Source organism: Cornus florida, unplaced genomic scaffold (assembly GCF_030987335.1).
Source record: "Cornus florida cultivar Cherokee Brave unplaced genomic scaffold, ASM3098733v1 CherokeeBrave_3.0.0_Hap2_Chr09, whole genome shotgun sequence".
In the NCBI taxonomy this organism is placed as follows: domain Eukaryota; kingdom Viridiplantae; phylum Streptophyta; class Magnoliopsida; order Cornales; family Cornaceae; genus Cornus; species Cornus florida.
The window spans coordinates 18,536,420-18,560,933 of record NW_026775579.1 but is presented as its reverse complement, the minus strand read 5'-3'; the positions used below and the strand labels follow the sequence as shown (position 1 = coordinate 18,560,933).

At 35.3% G+C, this 24,514-nt stretch overlaps 1 protein-coding gene across 2 annotated transcripts; it reads left to right on the top strand.

Annotated features, from left to right (window-relative positions):
- The first annotated feature begins 16,833 nt into the window (after positions 1-16,833).
- Positions 16,834-23,093, top strand: LOC132273568 (SKP1-interacting partner 15). Of its 2 annotated transcripts, none has more exons than XR_009470150.1 (2): positions 16,834-18,151; positions 22,549-23,093. XR_009470150.1 is itself a non-coding variant. In XM_059774535.1 (2 exons), the coding sequence occupies exon 1, from the start codon at positions 16,990-16,992 to the stop codon at positions 18,094-18,096; it is 1,107 nt and encodes a 368-aa protein (XP_059630518.1). In that variant the 5' UTR covers positions 16,834-16,989; the 3' UTR covers positions 18,097-18,114; positions 22,549-23,093. The 2 variants fall into 2 exon arrangements, 1 of the variants encoding a protein (XP_059630518.1); XM_059774535.1 differs by having other exon boundaries at positions 16,834-18,114.
- Positions 23,094-24,514: the final 1,421 nt, after the last annotated feature.

The following is a 24,514-nucleotide window of genomic DNA, read 5'->3' as shown; positions in this document are numbered from 1 at the left end:
GCTGGCTTCTATCGCCGTTTCATCAAAGATTTTAGCAAAATTGCTAGACCCTTGTGCAATCTTCTCGCCAAAGAAACTCCTTTTGTCTTTGATCAAGCATGCCTTGATGCTTTCCATAAATTGCGTGACATGTTATCATCCGCTCCTATTATGCAGCCTCCCAATTGGTCATTACCATTTGAAATAATGTGTGATGCTTCAGATTATGCTATGGGAGCAGTTTTGGGACAAAGAGTAGGAAAGCTTCCATGTGCCATATATTATGCAAGCAAAACTTTCTCGGGAGCTCAATTGAACTACTCCACTAACGAGAAAGAGTTACTTACCGTAATATATGCCCTTGATAAATTTCGGTCCTATCTCTTAGGGTCTAAAGTTGTTGTCTATTCTGATCATACTACCTTGAGACATCTTTTGACAAAGAAAGAAACAAAACCTAGATTGATTAGATGGATTTTGTTTCTTCAGGAATTCGATTTTGAAATCAAGGACAAGAAAGGCACCGAAAATGTAGTTGCCGATTATCTTTCAAGGTTATTGATAGAACCTTCCCCTAGCCCACTAATTCATGATTATTTTCCGGATGAACAGCTCTTTCAAATTTCCAATGGACAAATGCCTTGGTTTGCCGACATTATGAATTATTTGGCAATTGGCAAGCTTCCAACTTCTTGGTCAAAGAACTAGAAAAATCGTTTCTTTGCCAACATCCGGAATTATTATTGGGAAGACCCTGTCTTGTACCGTTATTGTCCAGATCAAATTGTGAGGAGATGCATTCCGGAGAGCGAAATTCCAAGTGTTCTTGTGTTTTGTCATACGCTTGCATATGGTGGTCATTTTAGCAAAGAAGACCGCCTTGAAAGTTCTTCAAAGTGGGGTCTTTTGGCCCACTATCCATAGAGATGCTTACAATTTTTGCAAGTCGTGTGAGAGATGTTAAAAGATGGGATCAATGTCAAGAAGAGATATGATGCCCTTGACCAATATCCTTGTTGTAAAAATCTTTGACATATGGGGCATTGATTTTATGGGTCCATTTCCTATGTCCTATGGTTTTCAATATATTCTCCTTGCCGTTGATTATGTTTCCAAGTAGGTGGAAGCTTGTGCTACCAAAATAAATGACCATTCCGTGGTTATTCAATTCATCAAATCCAATATCTTTTCTCATTTTGGTATGCCTTGGGCTATGATAAGTGACGAAGGAAAGCATTTTTGTAACCAATTCTTAAGGCATTTATTTCTTAAGTACTCCGTTACTCATAAAGTGGCCACTCCTTACCACCCTCAAACAAGTGAGCAAGTAGAAGTTTTAACCGGGAAATTAAGCATATTCTTAAGAAAACGGTTAACACCACTCGGAAAGATTGGTCACGGAAGTTAAATGATGCTTTGTGGGCTTATCGGACGGCATATAAGACTCCCATTGGCATATCTCCCTATAAACTTGTATATGGAAAGCCTTGCCATCTTCCGGTTGAGTTAGAACATAAAGCCTTGTGGGCGATTAAAAAGCTCAATCTTGACCTTGATAAAGCCGGAAAGAACCGGTTATTACAATTGAGTGAGTTGGAAGAGTTGAGACATAATGCTTATGATAATGCCAAACTCTACAAAGAAATAACTAAAGCTTTTCATGATAAGCACATTGTGAAGAAGTCTTTTGAACCCGGTCAAAAAGTTTGGCTCTTCAACTCTAGATTAAAACTCTTTCCTGGGAAGTTGAGAACCAAATGGGAAGGTCCTTATGAAGTCATCTCTGTTGCACCTCATGGGGCTGTTGAAATTCAAAATTTGAAAAAGGGGAACATTTTCAAGGTTAATGGGCAGAGATTAAAACCCTACATTGATGGATAGGTCTTCCAAAGACATTTGGAAGCTGCACATCTAATAGACCCTAATTATGAAGACATCTAGGGTTACAATGCAAAATGGAAGAGTTTTTGCCTGTTCGATCGATCTCAATGAAAGTTTGATCGATCGAACATCATGCCTGCATCCAACCTGCATCCAATCACCTCTCTGTCCAATCGTGCGAAGGAAGCCTGCATATTTCAGCTCTCTATCTAATCAATCATAAATTATTCGATCGATCCAGATTCATCTTGGATCGATCTGCAGTCTCAACACTTAGAAAAATTTTGAACCTGCATCCAAAGACCTCTCTGTCTCATCATTCGAACATGTCTGCAGGTTTATGCATCTTCAATTGATCAAAAAGTTTTTGAGATCGATCTAAACTTGATCGATCTGAACATCTTTGGTTTGACTTTTTCTTCCCTTTTTGAATTTTAAGCTTATTTATTCAAAGCAGCATTACGTCTAGCTAGAGACGTTAAACTTAGCAATCATTGTTCATATTTTCTTACATATTATTTAATCTTGTTTCATTCAAAAAAAAAAAAAAAAAACTATCATATTTCACCGTTGTGCCCTTATGAGTAATCATGCATACTTTCATGCTTTAGTTAGGGCTTGATCTCATATATCTCTTTCATCTTATGTTATATTGCCTTAGAATGCATGATTTGATTATTCTTATCCCATTTGATATTTGATGTGAGTTTGTTAGTGTGGTTATTCAAGTTGGTTGTTAATTCAAGTTTGGGAGAGACGTCTTTCGAATTGGGTCATTGCCGGGTTTCATGTCTTTGCCACCACAGTATACTCTTTCCATCTTTTTCATTGTTCTCATTGCACATTGAGGTCAATGTGCGGTTTAAGTTTGGGGGTAAGGCGACTTTGTTGCATTCTACTTAAGTTGAGACTTACTTGCATGATTGAGATTTGGAATCCATTTTAGCTATAATTTTGATCTTTTGAGGACTATATTACTTAAAATTTAAAAATTACTTGACTTGAGAGTCCAATACTCCTTGTATGCCTTGTGGATGCCATTTAGGAGTAAATTTTTTGAAAGATTGATATCATGCTTGCACTTGTGGTCCACATCATCTTGATTTTGTGATTATTTTAATATTCACTCTCCGATTCTACATTAGCACAGGCGCACACTAGCATTCATTTGTGGGGTACATGCTTTGTTGATTATTGAATTGGTTATATCCCAATTGGGTTAGTAGTGCATTGAAAGCTTTCATTCTTGATAAAGGTGGATAACAATCCCTTTTTCACTAAGTAGCCGGGATTCTAGCCTCATCAAGCATTGAACTTCTCGCGTCGAAAGGTGGAGGACCCGAACTCTAGGTTAATAATTACACTTTCTTCAAAAAAAAAAAAAAAAAAAAAAAAAAAAAAAAAAAAAAAAAAAAAAAGGTTGCAAAAGCAATAAAAAAAAGTGAGGACTTCTCCCAAAATGTGAGAAGTGGAAAATGATTAGATGGAGGTTGTTTTGATTTGTAGCCTAGTTGATTTGAGCTTGTAAGTCCTTAGGGGTGTTTGAACACCTAGTGCCCTAAAGCCGTCCGGTTTGGGAATCATTGACCTAACATTCGACCTCATGGATTGCTAGAAAGCTTCATAGATCAACACATTGCACTATGCTTCCATCTTTGATCCTTAGGGATAAAAATAAATAAATAAAAAATAAAAAAATAAAAAGAATAAGCGCACGTAAAATAATAAAGCTTTAATAAAAGGTCCACTCTTTGTCTTGATGATCGGTACTAGATTTGTGTGCTAGTTTGAGGGTAAGGATTTGATCATTTCTTTAGTTGGCTTAGATAGCAACATACTTGATGCCGGTCCACTCAAAAGGATTCTAGTGTTTTATTGATTTGCATGATCATTTTCTTGAAGTGTAAAGGACCATACTTGCTTACTTAATGTTGAAATTTTGGGAGATTGCTTATTAGTTTTCCCACTTCTCACCTTTTGGGACCATACTAGGTTGGGTTTCCATTAAGATGACTCGTTAGCTTTCGGCTTTAAACCCCATTCCCCTCAATGATCTGTATAATTACTCTCTAATACAACCCTTAATTTTATATGTGGCCATAAGGTTGTGTTTAAAAATATTACACTCTGCAGAGATTTCTCCAGGTGAGAGCAACTGTATACTTTGTACCCTAAAATTGCTTATTGTTAGTAATATCGTTTTCTTTAGTGGCACAGGTGTAGACTTACTTTGAAATGTCCTCTAGGTGAAGTCTATTGACTTTCCTATTTGATTTATTCAAAGTTTCTAACTTTGAGTTATATTAAGAACATACAACTACACCTTTAATATAAAAGACATATCCACTCTTGGATTTGAAGTCTTTAATATCCCACATCCAAATTGTATCACTGTTATACCTCCAATTTAGTTAAATACCTCGATCTATGCAATATTAGACTTAGGGTGTATCTCAACTATCCAATTTATTGTTTTTCAGTGATCCGATCATGGATTAAAAATGTGCAATTAAACACAGTTATTAAGATGTCTTGTAATCTCAACTAATGATATACTTTAACTAGTATTTATATTTGAGATTTTTATCTACAAAAGTTAGCTAGGCTTTTGTTACCATAACTAGTATTATCTCAATCTCACTCTATTGAGAATATACTATATTATCAGTTGTTAAATCTTTCATATCAAATATATGAATTAGTATATTATCCATTTTTTAAGGCATATAATGACTTATGCATCACATTTATGTCATTGTCTCTATAGTAGCTTTAATCCATTCAAGGACTTATAAGCTTGCACACTTGGTTTTTCAACTGGAACAAATAACTCAACACTTCAACTGGAAAAAGAACTATTCTAATTGTTCTATAATATTTTCTTTGTAGGAAATAACATGCACTATTGTTATAATACTATAAATAATTTTTGGTTCTATCCTAAAATTCTTAGGACTCGAAACCCCCTACATTTAGAAGTATTTCTCTTAAGATAAGGTGACTCGTAGTAAATTTCATTTATGGATAATATCTCCCCACAACTTTGGGATAATATTGAAATTTTATCTCTTATGTATTTATTATGATTTTCCAACTCTTGAAATACCATATATTAAATACTTCACCTCATCTACCTTTTCAAGGTTCCATATTCGATTCTTAACAAGCATGTATAACAGTCTCTAGTACATATGCACTCACTTTATCACTTTATCTCTAGCTTATTCTTATAATAATTCACCGACATTACTGTGAATTAATGCTAGAGATATTAATTAGATTGGACTTTAATTAATATTTGCTTCTACATTTCTCATATTTATGACTTGAGTTATATATGTTTAGGTTTATGTTAAGCCAGTCATATTAACATGTCATAATTTTTCATGTGTCACACACATCACATAGCTCAATAATTTAAGCAAATAATTCTCTAGTTATTTAAGCTTTGGATACATCACCACATAGTGAACACTCACTTCTCAAGTATTATTATTAACTTAGATTAAGCACACTCTTCTCATATTTCACTACTAGATTATGATGAGCACCCACTTCTCAGCTATTATCGCTAGCTTGAAATTAAGTTTGTTTAGCTATCAATTCTAGTAGCTCATAGCTTTAGTACACACTTATCTAAGTAGTCTACCTTGGTAATAGAGTAATTTGTTTTAAAGAATATTCTTCAAAAACTACTACTTTACAAGTAGTATTATTCCCTCCTACATGAGCAGATATGATGTATAGCTCAAATAACTTATGGCTAAAATAACTACTCATCACCTTCGTGTTTTTTACTACCAAGTTAAGAGCTAGAACCAATTAACAAATTTTCCTCTTCCTCTTAGGTTCTGTCACCTCATTAATCATTTTAACTTATAGCTAAGCTAACTAGTTTGCAACTTAGTAACATTTTAGCTTTTAGCTAAATTGTCTCAGTGTACTAACTTAGTGTATCCATAACATTTTCCATTAAACTCTTTAGAGTTATCAGAAAATCTTTTCTTATTTAACCTATTCATAGCTATACGTGTCTTAGACACTAGTATAGATCATTTTCCCTTGACTATTGGGAGAATTGACATAGTTAGACTAGTCAATTTTTGTCTATTGTATTAAATACACAAACCAGTCATGAACTCATACATAGTTGATGAGCGCTGAAAAGTGCGCATTTAAACCCCTTAAGCTTAGGTATCTAGGACCTTTATCTATCTTACTTTCCCGTTTTAGACTAATTTCGTGTTATTGCCCTTTTTAGGTGCTTATCCCCAAAATAAGCTAATTTAGCCAAATAAGAGCTTAAAAGAAGCTAACTCAAGCTGGATGGAAGAAAGGAGCAAAGTGGAAGCAGATTGAAGCAAAGTATGGGATTCAGCAGGTTCGATCGATCACAAGTACACTCTAATCGATCGAAAGTTCATCGATCTAGACATTTCAAGATGGATCCAAGCTCTTTTATCCTTATCCAAAGATCCCATAAAGTTCGATCGATCCAATAATTTTCAGATTGATCGAAAAGATTCCATCTTATCCTATTGTACCACCCTACCTACCACTTTTATCTCATTCCCCAAAATATCTCAGATCTGTCCTTATCCAAAAAGGCGCCGCTATGGGAGGATCGATCCAGCTAAAGTTTGATAGATCTCAGCCATGTTCGATTGATCTCACCACAAATTCGATCGATCGAACTTTCTCAAGCCAGAAAAAATAAAAAAAAATAAAAATAAAAAAAGACAAAATCCGGCTCATTAAAGGTTGGCCCATGGTGCAATCATTTGAGGAATATTGGTGTACGAGCCCAGGTCATTGGGGGTGACATTTAACCTACCTATATAAGGAATATGAGCCACTTTTACAAAAAGACTTTTGACACAATTTCCATATCATATTCTTAGTGAGGAAGAAAAGAAGAGAGGAGGCTAGAGACACAAGCTTGGAGTTCTTCCATCAACCAAGAAGAGGGGTAATTTCTACCATGGAGTTAGCCCTTGAGGGTTGAAGAACACCATTTATAAGTGGCTAGACATCTTCTTGGAGCAAGAGTTAGCCCTAAGCATGCTTTCTACATCTTGATTTATGTATTTTTTAGGGGATTTGTATTGTGATATATGTTTTGACATTTTTATATACATAAATCTTATTTATTCAAAGATTTGTGTGGTTTAATGCTTCCAATTGATCATTTCATTATATCCATATGTCTATGTATGCTAGAATAGATGTTCATGTGTTTGTCTCTAGATTTTGTGTTATTGATGCATGTCTATGTGTATTGATGCTATAGATCTAGGGATTGTCAAGACATAGTGCTAAATAGAATGCTCTTGTGGTTTATTTGATGGTTCATACTCATTTTTTGATGGATTGTGCCTCTCCCTTAATTTATTTAGTTTAATTTCATGTCATTAGCTTAATTGTAGTGTAGTTGTAGTTTAGACGTTAAATGGGAGGACAATCCATGCTTGTTGTTTGATGTTCCATACTTATGAAAACAAGTAGCATATGTCTCTAACCTTGTGATGTGTTTGGATTGTGAGCTTAAAGAAAGGATTAATGGCTTAGTTTGATATATTGTGCTATCCACTATGTTGTTTAGACAATATATATTTAATTAGTCATCCATGTTTGTTGAAACAACCACACACACACACTATTGTTGCAATACATGTTTTCCCCCTCATTAATCATTCATTAAGGGTATGGAAAACCTATGCTTAGTGGTGATCTCTAAACCCCAAGATCTCTCTCTCTCTTATTTTCTCTCTATTGCATTTAATTATTTACTTTAGTTTAAATTGCATCTTAGTATAATTCAATCACCAACCAATCTTTTGATCACTTGACCTACTAACCCTAATATCGATTCCACAATCTAATACGACCCACCAATCCCTTGGGATGATTCCTACTCGCCCTAACTATATTTTTAGTGAAAGGTAGTAGTAGCAAATTATAAATGTAAAACTTGGCCACACTCATCTTAGTCCACTTTGCAAGCTTTGGTGTGACGGCAGCGCTAATAATTAATAATATCACATATTAAATAAACTATATTGTAAAATTGAATTACTATGTAGACTAAGTAATTCAACTACATAGTTCAATATTATAATCTCAAATAAAAGTAAGCACTTATATAAATAATATTTAACTCACATAAATAATATTATATCATGTGATTAATTATATCACATAACTAATCTAAGAAATAATAATATCCAGGAGAAGACTTTGTTTCCTTAAAGCTTTGTGACTTATTCTCTAATGAACATGCTAGAAAATCATAATCAAAAGATGTAGACGTTTTAGCCCACTGGCTATGTCTAAGCTCATCCTTATTTTCATTGTAAGATTTATGCACAAGAAAATGATATGCACTAATGTTATGAGCATAACCTATCAAAGGTTTTATGTAACGACCCACTCTATCACACGGTATGATATTGTCTGCTTTGGGCTCAAAACCGCATGATTTTGTTTTGGGGTTTTATCCCAAAAGGCCTTATACCAATTGGAAATAACTCCATTACATAAAAGCACTTCACATTTTCCTTACTTAGGTAGTGTGGGACAGTGTACCTGTAGCTCGCTCAGTGTGGTAGCATGTTAGTGCCTCTTGCACCCGCCCATGGCACACCCACCCTCAAGGTCGCCACATTATAGGTCCCACTTTAACTTTCTTAGGTGCAGAAACTACAACCTTAATTAGATACCCCCACACTTTTAAGAATTTATAGGAAGATTTTCGACCTTTCTATAATTCATATGGTGTCACATTAGTTTTCTTTTCTAAAGCAAAGCTTCTCCCTACAAATTATAGGTTAAACCAGAACTTATCAACATAGCATTCATCATTTCTTTTAAAGTACGATTTTTACACTCAGCAACACCGTTCCGTTGAGGTGAATAAGGAGCGAAAGTTTGGTGAATAATACCTTGTTTTAAACAATGTCAGCGAATGGTGCTTTGTATTCACTACCTATATCACTTCTTAATACCTTGATCTTTTTGCCAAGTTAAATCTCAACCTCATTTTTGTAATGTTTAAACATTTCTAAGGTTTCATCTTTGCTTCGTAGGAAATATACACAACAGTATCTCGTACAATCATTGATAAAAGTAATGAAATACCTTTTTTCACCTCTAGTTGGCACAAATTTAAGATAATATAATATACTACATAATATCATATTACAAAATTAAAATAATTCAACCAATATTGAATTATATCAATAATCTACTTATATAACATGCTTCAATTTCGCATAATATTGAACACATCAATATTTAGCACATTATCATATAATAATGTATATAACATTATTTTATTATATCTCAACTATTAGTATAATATATACTTGCTTATATCTTAAATAGAAGCATATGATAAAATCTACGCTGTGACAACCCTGGATTTTTCAACCCAGTGTGTCCTGTGATGACCCAAAACGGATCCAAAATACGGAAGCAAAAGATAGAACAATGGTCTTTAGAGATACAACACTCCTCTAAGACACCAATGTGACCCTCGACGAGGTCACAAAATCCAAAGGAAGAAAATGCGGAAGCAACGATTCAAAAACGGAAAAGAATGAACCTAGGGGTAAAATGGTCATTCCACCCTGAAATGGGTGCCACCGTGCACACCATTGGAAAGACAATGAAAAATTAATAAGGATAGACTCAAGAATCCCTTGATTTGGAGTCCAGACGGCAAAGATATCAAGTTCTGAAGTCGAAGGAAGGGAAACCCTATCCCGGTTCGAACCAAAAACAGACACTACCTTACTAAAACTTGAATAACTTGAGCCACAAGAAGAATCTAAATCTCTAATTAGTACCATTGGAAAGCTTATTTCGACGCGATCAATTTAGACTCAAGAACGGACCAATTCGGAGTTAAAACGAAGAAGTTATGATGATTTGAAGTCGGAGGTGCAGTGCTGAACCAAGACACACACGCCCGTGAACAGTACTTCGAGCGCTCGAACAAGGACTTCGAGCGCTCGAAATTTGCCCTAAGAAATATGCCCAAAGTTCGAGCGCTCGAACTCCCCATTTAGAGCGCTCGAACTCCTGTAGGCTGCTCTTGAAATGCTGACTTGAAATGCAATTTTGAGGACTTTTTGGGCCTTTTGAGAAAAACACAAAGAAGAAACTACCCTCAAAATCATGTTTTCTAGCCAACCATGCCAAAAGAAAACTTTATTTTTCAAGTGAAAACCCCAAAATGCCCTTATGCTCAAAACGGCAAAAAATGTAAGTTTGCACCAAACATACTTTTGACCCCAAATACAGTTCTAGGCTGAAACGAATATGCACGCAAACGTAATAAGTGATTTTGAGCACACGAGAATGGTCCGCGGCTCCCGGAAATGACCGATGCAAACATAATGAGACAATAACTTAACATTTTTCAATATTTTCATAATGTACCATAAAGTCAAAACTACATAGAATACAAATACATGTCATTGGCCTCCGGCCTCATTTTATACATGTCAAATACATTGTAAGGAGTGCACTCATGTACACATTACATGTTTAAATTCAAATATACATATTTTGACATACAAGGCTACAAATGGCTTTTTAAGCCAACCTTTATAAGAAATGAAAATCTTCAAGTCCACCAATCATCCAAGCATGACGAGAATCGCAACCTTGATTCTTGTACCTGAAATATGCCCCAGTATCGTAGGGGTTAGTAACATAAAGCTATTCGTAGGAAATGAGCATGCATCGACTTACGTTTTACAAGTTTGCATGATTTAGTTATTGTGGTTCATTCCACCTAACGTCTATGTCAAAGGTGAGACTCAAGGAGCATCCTAGCTACCTAGGATTATTTCTAGCATCAATCACCTCATTCATGCAATTTTAGTAACATAGGGTCATGCTTACACAAAGCAACAACATAGGAGCATGCTTACACAAAGCAATAACATATAGATTCTCAAGGTAATCAACTTGAAGTCTAAAATGCAACATCAACTAAATATAACAATTTAGCATAATTAGAATATCTGATACCACACATCAAGACATAGGTTCTCTAGGTTATCAACTAGAAATCTAAGAGTGTGAAATCAACTAAATATATCAATTTAGTATGGATGTACTTAACAACATCAAAATGATTCATTAAAATCATAAACATAGATGTACTTAACAACATCAAAATCGCCAATAACCAAAACCACAAGTTACAATATAAACATAATTGTTAACTTGGAATTGAATGCGAAAACATATAGTGGAAGACTTGGACATCTAAGCTCGGAATTCTGCCGAGACCTCAATGGTTATTCCGGGCACTAACCCACAGGGAAGACCACCCTAAGTGCGCACTATCTCAATGACTTAGAGGACTCACGTCCCCATACTAGAGCCAAACCCTAGCCATCTCAACTCAACAATGTTCCAAGATTCCAAAATTAAACCAAATAAGTTCACAACTTATACATAACTTATATAATGCATGAAAACATCTTCCATGCACAAGTAGGTTGAAACCACACAATCCATGCCTTAGAGTTTCAATTCTAAAATGACATACATAATGTCAATTACAAAGTGTGCAATTCACTACACATAGCATCAATATATTCTATAAAGAAAACATGTTCTCATGAATATAAATATAATAACAAAGTTGTCCAATGCTCAAAACACAATCAAGTGAATACATAACAAGTTCAAGTCCATGATTTGAATATAGAAACAACTTCTAAAATACCAATAGATCCATGGAGCCATTAGATAGAATTTAATTAAACAAGGTGATTAAATTCTCTAGATTTCAAATAACCTCAAATTAATATATGCTGAGCAACATATCATGGTCTTTACATATATTAAATCAAAAGTGCAAAATAAGCAAGATATCATCAAATAGAATTTAATTAATTTAAATCAATTAAATCTCTAGATTTCAAAAGTTGTCCAAATGATCTCAAATTAATTTATATCAAGCACTAAGTCATGGTCATACCATATATCTAGTCTAAGATGGATTACAAGCAAAACACAATTTACTAGAATTTAAACCAATTTAAATCCATTTAATCTCTAGATTTGAAAACTCATCTAAATCAACCCAAATTAATATATATCAAAGATGAACTCATGGCCATGCCATTTACCAAGTCTAAAATGAGTTATAAGCAAACTACCATTAATCATAATTTCTCAAATTAATACACTACATACATACAAGTTGTATAAGCATCAAAAACATGCAAGACAACAAACATATAACCCTATAACATTCCCTACCTCACTAGAGAAGTGTCTCTCTAGAATCCAAGGCAAAATTAACACAAAATGGCAAACCCTTCTAGGGTTATGAAGAGGAAGATGAGGGGAACAAAATGTATTCCCAAGTTCAAGCTTGGAAATCAATGAAAGGCTCTCAAAAATCAAGGTCAAAGCTTAAGGCTTTAGGCAAATCCATGGAGGCTAGGGTTTTCTTTACAAAAGAGGGAGGAAATGAAAATTGATGAAGATGAAATGTGAGTGGAGGGGATAGAGATCTTCCACTCACTATGTGCTCTTACACTACCTCTCACACACACACTAATGCAAGATCAAATTGTGAGCCTACACTTGTCACAAATCCAAGGCTCCATCCTAGGCTAAATCTCAAGCCTACACTTGTCAACCATCCAGGCCAACAAGTGCACCAATCCTAGGCCAACAAGTGGTTAAATCTCCACCCTCCACATATCCTCATCCAAGGCCTCAAAGTGTTTCCACACACATCACAACAAGTGGACCAATGAAAGTGTGACACTTGTCACACTTTCCGGAAATTGCAAAAAAATCCTTTTTGAAAATATCTTCCAAATTAAATTGCAAAATGGTCCCTAAGACGAAAAATAATTACTTTACAGTAATTACACAAAAACCCCTAAAGTTTAGAAAATTACAAAATGGTCATGCATCTATACCCTTTACAAGAAAAGTAAGCACTTAGCATGCTTTTCTATAAAAGTGAAAATACACATAGTATGGAATTTAAATATCGTGGAAGCATGCAAAACCGGAATCAAATCCGAACACGAAAAATGAGGTTATGCCAACAAAGTGACAACCGAGAAAAAGACGAAAGTGAATAGTGTCACAAAAATGAAAATGTGAAAATGACTCGGTCCTCAAAGAAAGTCGTCAATCCACCGAAAAGAGTCTCAGAAACCATTCCCGAGTACTCAAGATGACACTAAGTGCCGAGAAACTGAACTCAGAAAGGAAAAGATCAACGAAAAAAAAATATCCGTGAAAATCTGAGAAAATGAAAGGAAGGAAAATGACCGGGTCATTACATACGCAAAGAATGAATCTGGCTTAAGATTGTTGGCAAAATATATGTTTCAAATGATATTTAAGATATAATTAACCCTATACTAATATGCTATAAGATATTTATAATATGCTAAAATAATTAATTAAATATTCAACTAAATATTTAATTAAACATGCAAATTAAAGCAATAAAATAATAATAAATAAATAAAGAACCTAAACCGATGCTAGTATTGGATATTATATTCTTAAGATAGATTCGCCCCACTATGGTGCTAACGGACTCAATGACGTCTATCTCCCATGATACAACGGTCTGCATCTACTAGTAGCAACACTACAAACTCGTGGATACGGCAAACCTCCTCCATATAATACTCTTTCTGACTCAAAAATGCATCTATACTATATAAATGCTGAATTGGGTGCAATCCGAACCAAATGGTTCGGACCAATCTTAATATGGCTCGATGAAATTGGATTAGGGTCTAAGTGGCTCGGACCACTTAACCTATGGTTTGAACCCACTTAGGTTGGGTTCAAGTCTAGAGAGGGAGATAGAAGAAAATGAAACAAACGATTTGAAAATGATCAAAAGGGGGGTATTTATAGGCAACAAGGTGCCTTTTCGGGTAGGTGCAACCCTTTGGAAAAAAAAAACTAAAAAGTAGTTTTTTGAAGCAATGTTTCTTTTCGAATTGGGTGTGTCTCTTCATCATTGGACACAGCCATTTATATGTGTCTCTTCACACTGGACACATCCACTCCAATTGGTTGCAATGGTTCACATGGTGTTTGTTCACCAATAAACACATCCACTCCAATAGGTTGCAATAGTTCACATGAATAGTTATGTCTGTTGGTTTTGAATTGCATCTTTTCATCCCATAACCAACCAATAATCACACATGTTCAGTCCAAGACATCTATTAATGACTAATCAAATAATTTTCATTCACAATTTCTAACATTGTCAACGCAGTTGTCAATATGTGTTAACGACTCCTAAGTCACATGTTTCTTCTTCTACCTGGCTCCCACCATCTGTTAGTGTTGTTAAATGCAACATTGACACTTCTTTTTCATCTTCAATTGGGATAGGTGGCGGGGGAGCCGTTTTCCGTGATTCAGATGGCTCTATTCTTCATGTTGTTGTCTTTAAGCATTTTCCAGCTTCTTCTCCTTTGTTTGTTGAGGCATACGCCTTTAGGGTTGCAGTTATATAGGCTAGAGTGTTCTCCTTCCTTCAGGTTTGGGTTGAGAGTGACTCCAAGCTCCTTGTGGATGCTTTGAATATGGGCAGCAAGTGGCCTTCTGTTCTTTCTCCAATTCTCTTTGACATCCGGCATGACCTCAGCCTTTTCTCTTGGGTTAAAGTTTCTCATGTATGCAGACAAAGCAATAAAGTGGCCCATGCTCTTGCTTCACTCTCATCTTCGGCTATGCAAGATAATGATGTTCTCTCTCAACTTCCTCCTGCAGTGTTTCAGTTAGCAATGCTTGATTGTTCTCATGCCTATTGTTGTTAGTGCTTCCTTTGTTTGCGAGGAGGAGGAGGAGGAAAAAAAGAAGAAGTTAAATACCAATAAACGTTCTACGAGGAAAAGAATGCAGTCTAGGCTATATGCAGGTCACATCCCTTTCTGAATTAAGGAGTAAGGGCCTGTTTGATTTTTCAATTCAGCGCTAAATGCAGAAGACGGTAAGTGATTTTTAAAAATAAGCGTGTTTGATAAAATTTTAGGACACCGCTTAATATGGTAATTACCGCTTAAAAGAGGCCAAAATTTTAAGCGTTGTAAAGGTTGCTTATAGTTTATCGCAGAACACGGTAAGTTGTTGGGTTTAAAAAATAAATTTCTAATGACTACTCTACCCTCATATAATTGTATTCTCTCTTTTAGGGTTTTTGTCTGCGATTTCTCTAGGGCCTCTCTACAATTTCTTTAGACTACTCTCTGTGATTTCTCTCTGCATCTGAAAATATGATGAGTTTTGTCTTTTGAAGAACTCTTCTATATATATTTCGTTGGTTATATTTTATTATTAGTTTTTGTTACTTTTACATGATAGAACATATTCGTGAAAAATATTTTACCTATAATATTTTAAACATGACAAATAGCCTTTTGAAAATGAATACATGGAACAAATTCCAAAAAAATAAAAAATATAATTGTACCTAATATATTTTAAACTATTACCATTCATATTGATTCACTATATATAGAAAATAATTATTTATATAAGAATTTTATTCAATTTCATGTACTTTTTTTAATATTGTTAACATCATTTTTATACCCTACATAAATATTATGTAATTATTTATATTTTAAACTGTTACCATTCATATTCATATATATATATATAGAAAATAATTATTTGTATAACAAAATTCTATTCAATTTCACGTATTTTGTTTAATATTGTTAACACCATTTTTATGCCCTACATAAATATTATGTAATTATTTATATAATAGAATTTTATTCTCAGAGAAGAATTGTGTTTCAAATATAACAGAATTACTTTCTTTAATATTGCTAACGCCATTTTTATACTTTATTTATTTATCATATACTTTATTAACCATTTTAAACATATTACATTGTAGATAAATATTATTTGTGTGATGCTACATACACATATACCAGAAGATTTATGGTATCTTATCGTAATGTACGATATTGGTTAGCCGACTTTCGAAATGATGGCCGTCCTAGAACAAAAGAAGAGCTATTTAACCATGCACATACCAAGCTAAGGAATGTGATTGAACGAACATTTGGAGTATTAAAGGCCCGTTTTCCAATCTTGAAAAGGATGGCACCTTATACATTCAAAGTGCAAAAGAATATTGTTATTGCTTGTGCAGTTATTCACAATTACCTTCGAAAAACTATCGTCACGGATAGACTTTTTGAACAGTATGAGACTGAGGATTTACAATTTGAGACTCTACCTAATATTGCTGAAAATTTGACATCCTCTGAAATTCACACCACAGAACGACAATCTGATCAAGTGTTTATGGTTAATTTGTGTAACCAAATTGCAAATGACTTGTTTAGTTCTCGAGTTTAAAATTTTATATGTTTAGTTTAATGTAACATTTTTGAGACATTCACATTTTTAATGGGTACTGCTTGAATAATGTTAATTATTTAAGTTTGAATTTATATTTTTTTTATGATTATATTTGACATTAATATTCATAGTTAAATTGATATATTTCACTCAATTTATATTAATTTGTGTAACCAAATTGCAAATGACTTGTTTAGTTCTCGAGTTTAAAATTTTATATGTTTAGTTTAATGTAACATTTTCGAGACATTCACATTTTTAATGGGTATTGCTTGAATAATGTTAATTATTTAAGTTTGAATTTATATTTTTTTTATGATTATATTTGACATTAATATTCATAGTTAAATTAATATTTTTGTATTATAAATATAAAACGAGAATCAAATATTAAGGGTAAAAATATAATATGTATAACTTGTATACTTCAGTTTTTACTTATAATAAAAAATCTTAATAAATTCAGCATTTAAAATTAAAACATTATTAAATAAGTTTTTAAATTAATACATTGTGCATAAAGTTTCAGCGATTAAAATTCAGTAGTTAAAATATATCAAACACCACCGGAGTGACCTACAAAGTTAGCACACAGATTGCAGGGCTAATTTAGGAATACCATAAGAATGAACGTTAAGATAAACCAGTCAAACCACCAGCCCTATAATCGTCGATCCACTAAATTCCGACCGAACCTCTGCGACGGTCTCTGTCTTCCCCCTCTCTCTCATGGACGGATCACCGATCTACCATCTACCACATGACACCCTCCATCAGATCTTCTCAAACCTCCCTCTCCGTCAGATCATCATCTGCCGATCAGTTTCCAAATTCTTCAACCACATTCTCACCTCACCTTCCTTCATAAACCTCATCTCCACCAGACCAAACCTCCACCTCCTCGCTCTCCGCCACCCCTACCACCATCACCACCACCACCACCGCCACGCGTCCCCCAATCCCACCCTCCACGTCTTCGATCCCGACCAGAATCAATGGCTCAGATTCCCCCTCCATTTCCTTCCCTTCCGTTCCCCTCAACCCGTCGCTTCCTCTCTCGGACTCGTCTATCTCTGGGCCGACTCGCCCGATTCCAACAAATCACTAGTCGCCTGTAACCCTTTGACTCGGCAGTACCGAGTCTTGCCCCAACTCGGATCCGCCTGGTCGCGTCATGGTTCCGTCCTGGTCGGCTCACCCAACCGAGTCCTCGTCCTCACTGAACTCGCTGCTCTGTATTTCTCAGGCTCCAACAACAATTGGCTCAAGTTTTCGTCGAATTTACCATCCAAACCACGAAGCCCTATCTTGGTTTCTGACTCTGTACTCGCTCTCTGCGACATTGGGTCTCCTTGGCGAAGCCAGTGGAAGCTCTTCACATGCACACTCGCGGATCTGCAGAGTTCTCAAGCCTGGACTCGTCTCGAGAGGCACGAATGGGGAGATGTTTTCGACATCCTGAAACGACCGCGTTTGGTGAGGGGTCTCGGGAACAGAATCCTGATGATTGGGGGTTTGAAATCTTCGTTTTCGCTGAACGCATCGTGCTCGACGATCCTGATCCTGAGGCTGGATCTGGAGACGCTGGAGTGGGACGAAGCCGGTCGAATGCCGGCGGAGATGTTCCGGTGCTTCAAGGAATCGAGCAAGTTCAAGGTATTTGGAGGTGGGAATAGGGTTTGCTTTTCAGGGAAGAGGGTTGGGAGGCTGGCATTGTGGGACTATTCGGCGGAGGCAGGGAAGGGGCAGTGGCGGTGGATTGACGGAGTGCCGGGGAACGGGGATGGGCTTTGCCGTGGTTTCCTGTTCGAAGTTCAGCTCACGGCCATGCCTTGAAGGATCAATGATGGACTGGTAACACTGGTTTGATTATAATTTCAATTGAATATTGGTATGTATGCTATGCGATATTGTTTTTTTTTTAAAAAACTAAATTAGTTTAATCACTCCACATAATTACATAACTAGTTCTATATTTGATTGTGTCTTACAATGTTATCAATATATATATATATATATTTATGTCGAATAGAAAGTTGACCAATCCCTTTTACTAAGTGATTATTTAGACATTTAGTGAATCATACATCTGGTGGAGTGGGGTAGAAACCCTTTCTTGAAAGTCACCAGTTAGAATTTCACTTGTCCAAAGTTTAATGGGTTATAAAAAATTAGATAAGTGGTTGTGAAGGCTTTAAAATTATTTGTAGTGTCGCCCATCCATGATGTTGATTACAAACTGCTAGGATGAGTTTGTACACTCTTAATGAAGTTCAAATTTTGTGCTAAGTCCCTAAAGTAGTGGTAACACGTGATGGAAATGTATCTATATAACCAGAGTATTATCAACAAGAGTTTGGGGGTCTATTCCCATAAATGTTAATGGAATCAGAATGTAGCACTTGACTGTAGTAACTTGTGCTAGAGTAATTCGTGAACATTTCACACAATGGGATAAAATCAAGTATAGTATTCTTTATTTTAATATTGAAAGAGTCAGTTTAAGCTTAAGTCTGCCAATGTTTCATTAACATTTATAATACTTAAATTATTTGAAGGCTTCATTCGAAAAAAAAAATTTACCTTTTGGTATGCATGATAATACACTATAATTTGGCTTAGGACTCCGTATTGCAATCTAGTAGAAAATTGCTAGATAGATTGTAATATAAGGGGTGGAATCAGGATGTAGCACATTATTGTAATAGTGAGAGTAATTCATGAACGTTTCAAAAAATGGGATAAAATCTTATGTATTGTTTTTCTGATTTTAATATTGAAAGACTTGGTTTAAGCTAAGGCGACCAAAGTTTTTATTAAAATTAAAATACTTACATTATTTGAAGGTTTAATTCGAAAAAATTTGAAATACTTCTGGTGTGCATGATGATACATTATAATCTAGCTTAGAACTCCTAGTATTGCAATCGAGTAGGAAATTGCTAGAGAGATTGTAATATAAGGGGTGGAGACTAGTTGTTTTGGGAAGGCAGTCCCAAATGGGAAGTCTGAGAAACTAACCTGAAGTTAATAAAGCTTTTTCTCTTATTAATTGAATGTTTTGCATAACAATATGTACTCTGTGTACAATAATTTTAATTAAATTTGGACTTTGTATTTTATTCCTTTATAATCAGCAATAAAATTCACCCTTGAACCCAGTCTCTCCTTTAGATGCTGTTATAGCTAGCACTTAGAAAGTTAGAAACTATGATTAGCATAATGTGACCCTAAGTATGACCCATGGATTGATAGTGCAGCCCATGTCAAGTAAGTCTAAAAACTACCAAAATACTATTAACTTCTAAATTTAGAAAACACATATGAAATTAAACCAGCAATTAACTACCAAAAATAAATTCACACTCAACTATATGTAAACTTTATTGTGTAAAGCTCAAGTGAGTCACGCCTTGAAATTGAACCCATTGCAAATAAGTTGCTTTTCTTTGGATTTGCTAATTTTTTAGCTTCTCATGAACTGCATACCCAAAGAATTTTGTACTTCATTCTTAGCGTGAAACTAATAATCTTTTGCCAAAGTTAGTGTAACACAGTGATAAAAGTGTTGGCATGACATCTAAAGTGAGTGACAGTTTAGGATTCGATTATTTTCACGTGACAATCAATCATTCAATCAGTAAAACTGCTCTCACACCTTGACCAATTTTTTTTTGTTTCCTGTAAGCGCATTTTTATACAGTTTCCTTCAATATTTTTGCAACAGTTTAGTTAGTGCTAGATCTAGAAATAGTTATGCAACACATGATGTAGAAATAGACATGGCTTGATGATACAGCAGTCTTATGTGATTTGTTTGAGGATTATGCTTCATTTAATTCCTTAAAGCAGCAATAACCTAACCATGTGTGGGAGTAGAGAGATTATAGAAAACTAGTTGTGGTGGGTCTCTCAAAGTAGATGAGTGAAAAAACTATCAAGGAAAAATGAGGGGGGAGGGGGTAGTGATTATTTGAGGATAATGTGGAGATTTAATTCTAAGTTATTAGCAAGGAAGCTAATTGAGGTTGTGTGACCATACTTATGTTAACTTAAAGTATGAAAAGCTAATTATTTATAAACATCCAGGTCTGAATCAGGAGCTACTGTCCGTCTGATGCATGTGCTTTAACAAAATGGAGAAAAATGGAAATCTAGAGAGTCAGCAGGATTTAGGGAGGAACCAAGATTTTGTGTGACAAACATTAAGAATGAATTTGTTAGGCGTGAGATTAAATTCATAAAAAACTTACGGCTTGCTTGGTTTGTAACTTTGAAAATAGTTCTCAAGAATTCAGAAAACTGTTCTCAGATAACAATCTTTTATAGTTCTCTGAAAACAAGCATTTTTATAACTGAGTTTTAAGAAAACAATTTTCTGAAAACTGAACCAAGCATGGTTTGTAACTCTGAAAACAGTTCTCAGAAAATATAGAATAGTTTTCAGATAACTATAACTGGGTTTTCACAAAACAGCTTTTGGAAAACTAAACCAACAGAGTTTTTTGTATAGTTTTCTGATTTCAGTTTTCTGAGAAGAGAAAACTGTTTCCATAGTTACAAACCAAGCATGCCCTCTCTTTTTTGTACTGTTTTCTGTTTTGAATTTTTTGAGAATAAAAAATTATTTCCATAGTTACAAACCAAGCAAGCCCTTAGTTTAACAATTCATGAGCAAGAAGTTAAATTGGGCCTTCCGTTTAATGCTAGGAGGTCAAGCAAATAGCAGGTAACTCACAACCAACGGAGCGGGTGGAAAGATGATTTGCTTGTGTCCGTGTACCTTCAAAGAAAAGGATAGGGGGGAAGGTGGAGTAGGGGTTCAACTGTGGGAAACCAGAACAAGAGAATCAGATTGTAAAGAAGAAACGAACAGTCTATGATATCAAACTCGTATAGAATCTAGTTAGACATCATGACTTAATAATGGTCATCATTCTCGCCCTAGTGAGATTCAACTTAATTTGTTGTTCTCTTCTTTGATTGAACAATCAAGAAGATGACGAGAGGAAGAAGCAAAATTGAAGCTACTGAACAAGAAACTACATGTTCTTTAATTTACAGCAATAAAATCGATCTCCTAATCTACCCTTCTCATTTTAGATGTCATGCCAGCACTTTTATCACTACATTACTATAGCTTTGGCAAATTCCTTTTCCAAGGAAATTTAAGCACAACAAATGGAAGGAGAAGATATATGGCTTCTCCCATGTACCAGAAAAGGGAAAAAAAAAAAAAAAGTATGTAAGCATATTTATTATATATTTCTCGATGCTAATTGCGTAAATATAATAAGTAATTTTCAAAGCTTTATGGTAAACCATCAGTTGAGATAGTTGATTACTGGGAATTTCTTTCCAGAAATATGTAATTCCAAAGAAACCAAACTGAAAAAGAGGATATTTATGTCGTGCACTTAGGAGTCTGTACTTACTAAATTATAGATTTACCAGAAAATTAATTAAGCCAATTGAAACCTGATTACCTGCCATATCTTATGAGGTATGCTCAAAAAAAGGAATGTGGTACATGGAAACTTATTTAGTACTCTTACTAACCCTCATTGAATTTAAAGTTGCACCCCTCAATTTAAAGTGCTAACTTTAGCTGCTTGAAGCTCTATAATTTATATTGCTAGCAGGTGACACTTTTGCCTGTCCAGTTATTACTTAACCCTTCTCTCAAGGGACCACTGCAGGTGATACTTTTGATCCAGAGTGGACTTTATTGTACCAAGAAGCTAAATATACTGCACATTTTCTGGATCTGCCTATGTTTATGTCTCGTGATATGCAACTTCCAAACTAGTCTAGTTATTTATCAATATTCTACAACTTCCCTGTGAAAGAATGGATAATCACTGTTGAACCCCTCATTCGTCATGCTTGAATACCATCCAGTCCATTCACATGCTTAGGGTTGGTTGGTTCAGTTTTGAGAACATATATTGTTATCAGAGAATTGAAATACAGTTCAAAAGTTCATTTAGTTGACATTTTTCTGAAATTGTTCTCTCAAAAACAAGAGGGAAAAAAATGTCTTTTATAGGTCTCTTGAACTGTTTTCTATTTTCAAAGTTCTTGAGAATTGTTTTTAAAATTTGAACCAAACAGACCCTTGGTTTCTCTGTTTGTACTAGTTTCCGTAACATAATTGTTTTCAGGAGTCTCATTAGTCTGTTGGGAAAATAAGCACAGTAGTTCATCAAGACTTACCCCTAATATTCATTTATAGAATTCTAAATAATTCTTACTGATTAAATTACCTCGGACCATTTCTATGCATAGGGAATTGTGTTGGAGATGCTGGATTTTATTGAAGAAGGATGGTTATAATGCTTACAGTCCCAAATGTCTCGTTATATACTGAAAGCCAATGGATTAATCGGGGTCATTACAAGAAATTATTCAGCAGACATGGCTGGGACTTGATGGTGATTTCTGAAAGATGCATGCGTTTAAGGATCTTTTAGCTCAAAAGGCTATACACTTTTACAAGTAATCAGATTCTTCTGAAGGGTTCTTGAAGGTAGGCATTGTATGTCATCGTTTTTATAATGGCAATGTTCTAGCATTTTGCTAATTGAGATATTCCACAGTGTTCAATGCTTCTGCCATTCCACAGTCACACTATTTATGTGGTTGTTATATCTATATACATTGTATATGCTTTGAGTTTTAGATTGCATGGCTTATCCTTGTATTGGTTACATAAACACTGATCAAGAAACCTGTGTAGCTCCAAGCATAGGTAGTTAGAATGCATGAAGTGTGGTGAAGAATGCATCTTAAAGTGTGCAGTTTGAAATTAATACCATTTATGTTTTTCTGTATTTACTTTATTTTTATCTGACCTTCATGAATCCCTTCATAAGTTTTTTATTTTTTTCATTTTTTATTAGGTACGTCGCACTTGCACACAAATGTCCACAACAAGACTAGAACCTTCGAGGGAGGAGAGATTATACTGTTGGGCCATTGGCCCATTGAGAAATCCCTTCATAAGTTTTGAAAGCTGGACCTACTAAATATTTGTCTTTACCCTCCCTACCTCTATTAGAAAAGTGTGTGGAGATCACTGGAGCAAGGAATGGGAACCAGATGTATAATTAATTATAGGCCCACCTCTTTTGAAAATATACCAAATTGGATACAAATTCTATCAATATTGTTGGCAGAAATGTTTGTGTTATGGTAATTATAGCATCCTGAAATTGCTTGACTTGATGCATTATACGGGAGTATGAAGTACATGCATAATGCTCTGCTCGGTAGGAAGGAAGCAAGAGGGGTGGAAGGAATATAGGAGGGAAGGAACAAAGTTCCTTCGTTCGGTAGGAAGGAGTGAGGGAGAGAGAGGATAATTGGAGGGATGGCTCATCGCTCCTCCTTTACAAATTTTCATCCGCCTAAATTTGGGTGGTTAAGAAATTAGGATTAGGCGATTGTTACCTTTTAACTGGCCTTATTAGGTAAGTAGTTGTGGAGGTTTGGTATTGAGCGGGATAGATTGTGGAGGAAAGTGATATTGTGTCGCTTTGGGTGTTTGGGGTTGGGAGGGGAGGGGGGTGTCTTTACTTGGAGGGGTCGGTGTTTGGAAAGACATTCGAAAGGAATGGAATGAGTTCTCTAAACATATCAGATTCAGAGTTCATGGTAGGGAGATTCGGTTTTGGGAGGATGTGTGGTGTGGAGACCGCACGTAAGTATGTTCATTCCTTAGACTGTTTAGGATTGCGGTGGATAGGCATGCCTTGGTGGCTAACTGCTATCGTCTTGATAGTGGAAGACCGGTTTGGGATGTGTTGTTTCAACGATCTTTTTAAGATTGGGAGATGGATGATGTGTTTGGTTTTTTAGAATTGTTGTATAGCCAGGTGATCCGGGGAGGAGGTAGGGATTCTCTAATTTGGATTCCTTTTGCTAGGGGAATGTTTAGTGTGAGATCTTTTTTCCTTGTGGACTAAGTTGGGGTGGTATTCCCGTGGAAGGCTGTGTGGCGCACCAAGGCACCATTGAAAGTGGCCTTTTTTGCTTGGACGGTTGTGTGGGGTAAAATTTTGACGCTGGATAATTTGAGAAGGAGAAAGCTTATCACAGTGAATTGGTGTTGCATGTGTAAGTGCAATGGCGAGTCGGTTGATCATATCTTCTCTTGCATTGTCCAGTGGCGGTTAATTGTTGGAACCTTTTGCTAGGTTTATTTGGAGTTTGTTGGGTCATCCCTAGATCTACGAGAGGCCTGATGGACACC